General features: G+C 35.6%; 1 protein-coding gene across 1 annotated transcript in view; it reads left to right on the top strand.

Annotated features, from left to right (window-relative positions):
* Epyc (epiphycan) overlaps nt 1-11,204 on the top strand; it is a 29,603-nt gene that overhangs the window by 12,586 nt on the left and 5,813 nt on the right. The window contains exons 2-5 of the mRNA XM_023716144.1: nt 5,922-6,096; nt 7,823-7,981; nt 8,794-8,996; nt 10,068-10,163. Of these exons, the coding sequence (XP_023571912.1) occupies nt 5,922-6,096; nt 7,823-7,981; nt 8,794-8,996; nt 10,068-10,163 (633 nt within the window). The remainder of the gene's footprint in view (nt 1-5,921; nt 6,097-7,822; nt 7,982-8,793; nt 8,997-10,067; nt 10,164-11,204) is intronic.

Raw genomic sequence — 11,204 nt, 5'->3', positions numbered from 1 at the left:
TTCTTTCTGCTTCTGGTTTGTACAAGGCTTACTCATGTATCTGTAAATAGCCACTGGATTATTTGAGGCCTGGCTGGATGAGGTTGGCCTCGTTAGGGATGACTTTCCTTTTCACTGTATGTGCTTTTATCTTCCAGGAAGACATCTGGTTTGATTCTAAAATGACAGTAAGGATCACTCTCTTGTTTATATGATGGTCAGGGCTCACAGAAAGCAGTGTATCCTAAAATTTGACTGATAGCAGTCTACTCAAACTGCTGTTGATTAAAACTAATTAGAAGGCCAGTGTAAATCAAAAATTCAAGAGAACAGAGACTAGACTTGCAAAGTCATAATGTAAATGGGCATATATCCAAGGAAGAGAATAACTTCACTAAGTTGTTTTTTAAAAAATGCTATATATGACATGCAATGATTACTGTGTCAACAAGAATTTCCCAATGACGGAGAGCCACCAAACATCTTTGTCTAGGTCTTGTATGTAAGGAGAAGTTTCCTCAAAGAAATTTCACTTGAATTGTATGTGAAGGATAAGTAAACAGTTAATCTCAGAAGCTAAGGAAAGGCAGGAGTTGTTGTTTCAAGAACTGGGGTAGGGAAGGATCTAATAAAGAAAGAACACTGAAAGTGTAAGAAGCCAGTGATGGCCAGGGCAGCTTGGCTACACAGTTAGTATGAATGTATGGGTTGGAATATGGAAAACAAATGTGTAGGACTCTATAAGTCAAAGAATTTTGATCTTATTTTAATAATAACACCAACACTTACATGGTTCTTATTATGTGTTGGTATAAGTTATTCTAATGTCTAATGTGTTCTTGTTTTAATCCTAATACATCTGTATTTTTATACCAGGATTTTGAAAAACATAAAAACTTAAGACATTGTTATACTTTTTAAAGATCATTGTTATTGTGAATTTTATGAATAATAAAATGCTATGAAATTATTTTAAGAATGGTTAGCAAGGAGATATTATCTTCTTATCGGGTCATTTTTATTTCATAAATATTGAAGAAATTCTAATATGGTATAAGGAGAAATTTGTTATATTCTATGTAACAGTGAGTGGTGACGTAGATAATGATGTTGAGGGAAAATAAGGCTAATAATAGATGTCTAGGAAATAATATCAAGTAAAATGTACATTTGATCATACTTAAAGCATAATTCTTAGCCTGTGTTCAGTGTTGTTCTTTAAATAATTATAAAGATTGCAAACTTTCCAGGAATTAAAAACTTATTCTTCAGGGGCCAGCCAAATAGCTCAGCAGATTAAAGCACCTGCAAGCAGGCTCAGGGGCAGGGGGTTCAATTCCGCAGACTGGTGTGCCGGCCCCACCCCCAGGGAGTGCTGAGATGGCACTTGAGACTGGGCGTGGTGACACACACTTGTAATCCCAGCTTTTGGGAGCCTATAAACAGCAGATCATCATGAGTCCAATCTAGTAGTGAACACGCTGTAGACTCTTCTCTAAAACACAACAAAAACATACAAATAAAATAAAAACAAACTCCTCTACTTGCTGACACCTTCATTTATTCATGAAAATAAGAAACAAATCTGGGTAACCTGAATCCTTTGTAGCCTTTTGTTCTACTACACACAAGTTGTCATTCAGTTTCTCAATGTACCTACATACAGATTGTGTCAAGACTAAAGCAATATCAAAATATCCACAAAATATAAAAGCTGCATTAGTTGTACAATGGCACCAAGTGTTTTGTAATGGCCATAACAGGTTTAAATAACATGTGCTATAAAAAATCTGTACTCAAGGGACTTTGGCCAAGAAAGCAATCAGGATGAACTGTGTCTGCTGCTACTGAATAACGTAGTTTTCCACAATTTAACTCTAAAACCAAGAAGCAAAAATGCTTATTATTAGCAAGTTTTGTGCATCAGTTAGATGTGCTTTTTCCTCAAGGACAAAAGAATTATCACAAAATTCTTTTCAACCTAATAGATTGCTACTTAAAATGCTGCTAAGTTTTTGCGATGGACAGAAAATTCTACTCATTATCAGAAAATTAAAAGCTTTAATATTTTGAAGTAATATAGTAAAAGTGTCAGCACAGTCTGATAAAAGAAATTTAACAGGATACTTCTATACTGGTAGCCTATTATTTCTCCAGAGAGCAGAGCCTGAGTGTGAAACACTTCAAAGTTTCTTCAGCGCCATTTACCCTGAGGTTTCACTGAAGTGCTGTGTTGCCTACATGGAGTCCAGACTGCAGACACACCAAGGACTGAACAGGCCTTAGGATTTCTTTTCTTTGGAACTAGCTCTCCATGGTGACATCTGCTGAAACCTCACTCTCCAAGGTCACTCTCTCTAGGATATGCTGTTGTCATTTCTGGTATATACTCTTTGAAAGACACAAAATGTATTCATAAGCACAGTTTACCATGACAAAAACTTCCAGTAGTCCTAAGGCTACTTGGGAATAGACAGTCGCTTTCTTCAAAGCAACTGACTCAAGTCCCATGGTGTCAGGAGATTCAGAAGACTGTCAAGTACACTGGTGCCTCTAGCAACGTGATGCACTGAAAAGACCTTTGCAGTACAGCATTCTTAAGGAAGAAATATAAGCAGCAGGTTGAAACTTCAATTTGTTAGGAAATAAGCAAGAATGAAACGCAGAGTCAAAGGAGAATGAACGCACAAAGACAGAATGAATGCATATTCATCGGAGGCTAAATAAAAATATATTTCCACACTATCGATTATAGCTGTGAGTAGGGGTAAGGATGTGGTCTGGCTGCTTGTGTTTAGGTCCAAATTTAGATTTCTGCAGCACACATAAATCTCCCACGTGGACCAACAGGTCTACGATTCCCTGGCTTCATTTTCTGCATGCAGTGCCTCACATTGTCATGTCACAGTATGCAGACTGTTGAAGAAGGAAAAAGACAGAAGCTCAAATAACTTCTACTTAGTAGTAGGAATAAATGTATTTACAATGCAAAAGGCTCTCCAGGCACAGTGCAATGAGGTTATAGTCTGCAATTTTGCTGAACTGAAAAGGCATCGCATTCCCTTGGATTGAAAAGTGTTTGCTCATTTTATTTGCAAGCAAGCATGAACACAATAGTTTCTGATAAACACCTAAGCTGTTTTACCTCATTAGGTTGGATGACAAATGAGATCTTACAGCTTTGCATCAAGTCAGTGGAAAAAAGAATTATCAGTAAGAAGTATGTGCAAACATTTTCCTACAAAGTTAAAGTTTCAAGGCAACGTGTCTGGAGTGCATTTCTCCCTCTAGGCTGCCTGCATTCCATGAAACATCTGTCTCAATTTCCTCTCTTTCTGGAGCCTTCTTTGGGTTTTTCTGCAAATCCATTCTTTTCTGACCCAGCTAATGGAAACCATATGTCTCTGTTCAAGGAGATGCTCTCAAGATTCACAGCTGGAGATTTCTGGCCAATCTTTATAGAGTTTTCATGCATGGCTCCTAAAATATCAAATGGTGCAGAATCTGTCGCTTTGTTTTCTTGCTTTTTATGTTTTAAAGGAAGCATTAGCACCGTCATTGATTCTTCTCAGCAAAATCTCTACAGTTAAGCATAGAGCTGTGAATTAAATACACTTTGGACAAGTGTCATTTTCTTTAATTCTACCTCAGTAAGAACTTGTTGATTGTCTTTTATGCTGCAGAGTAGAGGTTTAAAGATAGAAGACACAATTCAGTGTTTACCAACCAGCAGACTTGCTATGCATGAACCCAATGAAATGATTGTGGAACATGATAAGAAAAGCTGAAGGAGACTCTAAAGAACAAAAGAAGGTTCAGCATTTCTTATAGGGACATTTTCATTTATTCAGTGGTGTATTAAAATGTATAAAAGTGGTATTCATTAATAAATAGAACTATAAAATCTCAAGATGATCAAAAGCAACTAGAAATTAGTCTCATTAAATACATTTTCATAGATGAAAGCAGTTCATTCATTATTTTTATATTAAAAATTTAGAAAGTAATTTGTATTTCTTGATTTTTATTAAGAAATTCAAAGAAGGTGCAAAGGAACAAGAATCAGTATTGATGAGGTCAAGGGAAAATCTGAGATTTCTTACCTTCTGGGGAAGACAATGGCACAAAAAGAGTGGATCTTGGGTGCTTCCACCCCTAATGCCTTGAACAAGTTCCCAGCCCAAGCATCTAAGCTGATCAGAGAGGAAGGCACATGCTAAGAACTCTAAATGAACGGATACTGGGATAAGAGGAGTAGCTGGAAGCGAGGAGATGTTCTAAACACCAGGCATATTCATAGAAGCAACAGATCTTTATTTAAATATGCAAATAAGGATGGAAACAAATATAAAATTATATGGCTGTGTGTCGTAGAGAATCATAGGTTCAAGTCTATCCTAAGAAACTTAGCAACTTATTCATATCATGTCTAAAAATAAAAAGAAATTACAAATAAAAAGTATAATCTGAAAATTGTCTGAATAGTTTTGCAAGTTTATCAATTTGCCTTTTGTCAAAGTTTTAAGTTGAACATAAATCATTTGTGTGGTATTTGTTATTGAAATAATGTGGAAATATATGGTAAATTAAATGTTACATTGAAATCATATTGTTTTAGCTTCATAGTACATTGTATTTTAGCAGAAAGCATAAGTTTTGGTAAGGGAAAGACTACTAAATATAGAAAATGAAATTTTAAAAGATAACACACATTGTATTAATTCTTATCTTCGAGGGAGTAAAATAATGTGGGCAGTGCTGGAGATTTGGAATTTATACACTTCGTTCACAACGATGATTCATTCTTATAATGTTATGTATTATTAGAACACAAAATAGTTAAGGATAGATATACAGCTACTTTCTCTTAGTTCAATGAGAAGAAAGATTCATACTAATAGTATTTAGACAAGATACCATATCTGTATCTTGTACTTTGAATAACTATTATGAAGATAACAATATACAATGTATTCATTATTGCAACTGTTCTACTAAACTGTTTTGAAACTGTCTTATTGTTATTTATTTCTCAGTAAAATTAATTTTAAAAAAGAAAACAATAAATGAAGTTCCTTAAAACCTATGAGATGAATAAAACTAGCTCATGTTGATGGAAAACAGCAAGAACACCAACGAAAGTTTTGCAAATAATTTCCAAGAACTAAAAAACAAAATTCATTAGAAACACTAACAGACACTTAAATGATCTGTACAACCCCAGCAGGCTGGCCAGATAGTGTCTAACTTCAGGACATCAGCGACATCTTGTGGCAATGACAGATGTGTTTTAATTTTGTTGCTGCTAGACAGGCTGACTGAGGTTGCCTGACCATATTCTGCCTTTTTCCCCCCATAATTTTATTGAGAAACAAATAGCAATGAGAAAGTTTCAAACCAAATTTGTAGGACAGTTTCAATAATCAGCACATTGCATACATTCTTCCTAGTGGTTAACTGCTGTACAAGATGCGGACATGATATCCTATTTACAAAAACCATTAGAACAAACTCCTCAATTCATTAAGAGAATGTAAGTATAAATCTATCCTAACCACTTTGAATACACAGATACAAAATGGACATTCATCTGTATCCCCTTTTTTGTTAAATTCTGTTATTTGAATATTATAGGTGTGTAAACTCAGCAAAATATTCTAAAAGAGTCCAGTACTCCATAATAGTGTTGGGTCTTCCTCTTGACTGGCAGTGTCAGAAATTGTTGACCTGAGTTCCCTATAGCTTAACACAACAGCGTGGCTTTACTTCTTATACTTCATTTTTATACTTTTCTGCTGGATGATTAAGACCAAGATAAAGCAAGACCTATGCAACAAGAGTTGTAGTTTTTGGGTCTGATAAGGTCAGTGAAATCCCCTCAGGATTTATCCTGAGATCCTGGACCTCAGATTGTAGATCTTTTGTCTGCTTTTTGTCCTCAGATTGAAAGAGTGACAGTGATGCCTTCAGGGAGTAGGGAGCTCCTCGCTCCGGCTCCACAGGCGGAGGAGACACAGGAGGAGGAGGAGGAAGAGGAATCCACCCCCAGGCTGATCGATGGCTCTTCCCTGCAGGAACCAGAATTCACAGGGGTTCTGGGCCCCCACACTAATCAAGGTCTGGTACACCGGTGCTGAATTATAATTGAGTCCACTTTGTCTTGTCCTCTCTTTAAATCAGCAATCTCCAAACTCCACAGCCATTTCACATTCTGTTACAGTCTTTCCCTGAATCTTCCTTCCAATCTTTTTTATGCTAATCTCATACCTCATCAGATAATGCCCAGATACACCGATTTAGACTTTTGCCATCTCTCATTTCATTCTTCACAGTCAGGTAACTTAAGCGCTTTAGCTACATTTGCTATCAATTTTCCTCTCCTTCATCTTCCTCCTAAACTGGCTGCAATCTGGCTTCTGGCTTCATCACTCTGCAGATTCCTTTATTTCTCTCTGATTGTTTCAAAGGCCATTTCAACATTAACAACATGTTTTCTGCCCTTAACTTACTGCCAGCTCATCTGGCTTAGAATCTTGCTTCTTTACTTTCTTGTAAAACTTTCTCTCCTTTTTGCCTCCGTATTTTGCTCTCCCACTTTTTGTATTTCTCTATTTTCTTTAGAAGTTTACCATTCTCTACTTGGCTAATAAACAGAGAAAGAGGGGCAAGGGTGTATGTGTGTGTGTGTGTGTGTGTGTGTGTGTGTGTATGTGTGTGTGTCCATGTGACACAGAGAAAAAACTAAATTGATGCACTGAGATATAGAAGCACCTCATAAACTTCTTCAGTTTGTTGACTTGTCTATCACCAAGTCACTAGCTTAATTTAACCCTAAAATTAATCTAACTTTTGTCTGCAGTATAACTCACCTTCAAACTTCACATCTGCCCTCCTCTTGCAGTTGCCCCTCCCCAGTTCAGGCAAAGCATCTCTTAGCGTGTAAGTCAGATCATGCAATCCTCCAGCCTATCCTTGAAATAAGGAACAAAGCTGGTAATATAACCCATAAGGCTCCTGAGCTGGGATCTGCCAAAGTCTCTCCAAAATAACTGCCATTGTACCCACACTCTAGGATGCCCTTAGTTTTAGCCAAGTGGACCATCTAAGAATTGTTCCAAAGGGGAGGCACTTTGGCATACGCTGCTTCCTTTGTCTGGCTTATACTTCCTTTTTACTTACATAAGCAATTTCTCCTCTTCCTACAGAAACCAAGTCCATTATCATTTCTCAAAAGAACATCCTTCCATCACTCCCTGATTGGGCCAAAATACATAGGTCATGTTCGTATGATACATTATGACATTTAACACGGCCAAAAGCCAACATTTTTGTGTGATTAACATTCATTCTACACAGCAGACCATAAAAATGGAACTGTGTATTTGTGTTCATTGCTATTTTACTCACTAACATGGTAAAATTTATACAACAAGTATTCAATAACATGTGTTGAATTAATAAAAGTTAATTATTATTGTTATGTTTTTATTTAGTAGGAAGCTAAAATATTGAATCAAAGTTTGATTGAAAATATTGTGTATGATACTGTATAAAATGCATAATCTTGGTGTTTATAGTTGAAAAACAGAATATCAAAGTAGTATAAAAGTATATCAATCACGCTATATCCATCTGTAATACAATCCATCTGCATTTTTAAAATGTTGAAGTAGCTTTAATTGACACTTGATATTACTATTACATTTATAGAAAATATACAAGAAATACAAAATATATCAGGATATATTTGTGAGACTGTAATCATGTTCAGCAAATGTTCCTTATGCTGCTCTTTCTCATGAGGTTTTGTTTTTCACATATAATTTTTACCTCTATCTTTTAGACTTTCCAACCTGCCTCCTGTGTACTTGTATAAGTACCACCGTCTACTGCGATGACCATGAACTCGACGCCATACCTCCATTGCCCAGGAGCACCGCTTATTTCTACTCTCGTTTTAACAGAATTAAAAAGATCAACAGAAATGACTTTGCAAGCCTAAGTATGGATGCCAGTGTTAATTTATAGCATGTTCTTTACATTCTTCTCTAGGCTCTGGATACTGTAAAATGCTGGCTCTGAGTACGAAAATTGAATAACAGATTTTGGCTCATGAACAAATTTTTTCTTACTTAAGTATTTGGAACTTTGTTTTAGTAATGATAAGAACAAACTGGTAATTAATGGTCATCATGAAACCATAATGCTGTTGATGTTCTCAAATGAGTCATTTTCAAATAAATATCAAAATAGTTTTATTTTATATGCTTTAACTTTTCATCTGGTGACATTAAGATTAAATGTCATTGTCATATATTTATAAGGATCAGGGTGCTTTGAACAAGCTGTAACTGAAGCATAATAATTTTATGATTGATTGTGTAAGCCTAAATTCTGGCTGTATAGTTGTTGCCAACTTAGAAGAATATTAGTACTTGTCTTTGTAAAATAGTTTAATCACTTAAAGATTCCCTTTTAATTCCTGTATCTTTGCATATTCTTTTTTTGACAAAAACATTTATAAGAGTAAAATCCAGGCAAAACTTATGAAGTGTGTGGAGAAGAAGACCAGTTATTTTAGAAAAAGTATGCCAACGTTTTTAGCTAATGTTGTGATTTCTTGTAAGTACATCAATACAAAGCATAATTGGAAATGACATTTTTCATAACATACCTAGGGCTAATTATTTCATTAACCATCCACTATTAAATTCAAATTTGCATTCTGAATATGCAGAGAATTTTATATTCATATTTTATATGAGCAAAAGCCATATTTCAGAGTATGTACTTCCTTCAATTGTTTTGCTCTAGATGATTTAAAAAGGATTGATCTGACATCAAATTTAATATCTGAGATTGATGAAGATGCATTCCGAAAGCTGCCTCAACTTCGAGAGCTTATCCTTCGTGACAACAAAATCAGGCAGCTCCCAGAGTTGCCAACCACTCTGACATTTATTGACATTAGCAACAATAGACTTGGGAGGAAAGGGATCAAGCAAGAAGCATTTAAAGTAAGTTTCAGATTGCATAAGAAAGACTTTCCTCTTTCCTTTCCATTTGCTATTAATAGTGAGCCTTTCTATTTCTATAACAGGATCGAATTTAATGAATTCTTACTTCTAAAATAAACTTCACTGCTGTATCTATCATGCTTTTGAAAAATACTGTGTACTGGTACATTCTGTACATTCTGAAGATACTCAAGTACCAGGAACAGAAAAAATAAAAATAAAAAAAAAAAGAAGAGCTACAACAACAAGTGGGTGGCTACTTAGAAGTGAACAATTTGCATTTGCCCAAAACTCCACTTAGAGAGAGTACTTTACATGGCTCAAAGGATAACTACTTAGGAAATACGAGGGACAAAGCCTTTTAAATGACCCAGAACAGATCAAGTTAACCTTAGGGGTTTTATTTTCTAAGTAAAGAACACAAGTACAGAGCTAGAGGCCTTGCTTGGAACAGTAGCTGAGAGTTTGAGAACCTTAGGTGATTGGTTGTCTTACCCATCCTTATTCTTCCTGGAGGAAATGGTGTTAAAGTACTCTTTGAAGAGAGGCCGTGTTATTCCCAGGGAATACAGAGTGGGTATTGTGGCCTCTTTAACACTGTCTTCCTGCTAGGCTTCCTGATCATGTTTTGCAAGAGAAATAAGGGGCATCCTTGCAGCCTAGCGAGTCAGAGTAGGTCAGCATGGTTGATGGAGTCGCAGTTCTGTACAGTTCAGCAAGAAAAGACAAGTTATTGTTTAACAGTTTTCTCTCTTACTAACTGCCTTTTTCTTTGTGAGGATAAAAGTTTTGAGGGAAGAAGAAATGCTCATGTCTGCATAACTATAAAATAAAGTATGGTTATGTTTCATCAGTATCATCAAAATCCTACTATAATGGTCTGCCTTTCTTGAACTGGAAAAATTCTTCCTAGAGGTCAGGAAAGACTTCGCTTGCTGTCATTTTTCCCCCCTAAAACTCAGCTAATGGTCTGGAAACCAGAAAACATGACCTGCAGAGGGATGTTTTATTTCATTCCTAGCCACATGGAGGGGGGCTTCTGTTAAATTGTGACATTTGGCCTGTTTACAGGATATGTATGACCTCCACCATCTCTACCTCACTGATAACAACTTGGACCACATTCCTCTGCCTCTCCCGGAAAACCTTCGTGCCCTTCATCTTCAGGTATGTGTAAGGCAGCCTGATGAGGCCAAAAGACCCAGGCAAAACCAAACCAAAGGAAGGAGGCTTGGGCTCAAAAACCTGTCTCTAATGGAATGCTGATATACTGAAATAACTTTTCTGCTTTATCTCTTTTTATCTCACTCATTATTTCTGAGAACAAGATGGATAATCATTCATGGCCTTTTTGATCATACTAGATTTCTGCTGATCATCATATTTATTTTTATACTTTCCAAATGAAAATGTATCTTTTTGAGTGCAAAGAGCTTCCCTTAAACAACTCTGAAATCCTTACTCTGATTTTTAAAAAAGTACAAATTAGAGGAAGAGGGGAAAATGGACAAAAAATAAAAAATAAAAAGGAATGTTACTTCTAGTTCAAAGAAAGCAGTCAGCTTCAGCTTTGGATTCTAAATGTTATGTACTGAGTCACACTCAATCCCAAGGCATTCCTATTTGCTGAGAAATGACAAGCTTGCACTTATTTGCATAAAGAAAATGCAGTTGTTTCTCTTCTCTGCTGTTCTTTAAGCAACATATTTGAAAGTTTATGTTATTTTTAATACTATTAAGCTGCATTTTATCTTTGAAGAAGTAAGTAAAAACACATTTTCAAATGTTATGATCTAATAGTTTCTAAGTATATTTCATTTGTACCCCAGTGATTAAAATTTGCTCAACCGAAACAGTTTTGGTTATTGAAACAAAGAAAGATAAATTACTCCCTATTCAAATATGAGTAACTTTTGCTCAGCAGCTGTGATCAGCTCTCTGCAATAATTTCATCTGCTCTGTGGAATAAATATGTGGAGAACACATCCATTATATGCTCAAAGAAATGTCGCAGTCCAGTATTACAATTCTAGCAGAAAAAGCATAAAGCATTCTAGGAAATGATCAGTCTATGTAAGAGCAAATGTATGGCCTTTGCATTTTTCATTGTAGAGTCAAATATTTGCTTCCTTATCTTTCTTCTCTTTTTATGCATTTCCATATTTTAGCATTTTTTTAAATTTTATTTATTTATTAGAGAGAGAGAGA

The sequence above is a fragment of the Octodon degus genome, unplaced genomic scaffold (genome assembly GCF_000260255.1).
Source record: "Octodon degus isolate 3935 unplaced genomic scaffold, OctDeg1.0 scaffold00004, whole genome shotgun sequence".
In the NCBI taxonomy this organism is placed as follows: domain Eukaryota; kingdom Metazoa; phylum Chordata; class Mammalia; order Rodentia; family Octodontidae; genus Octodon; species Octodon degus.
Note: the sequence above shows the minus strand (reverse complement) of the source record. Positions and strands in the feature narration are given on the sequence as shown.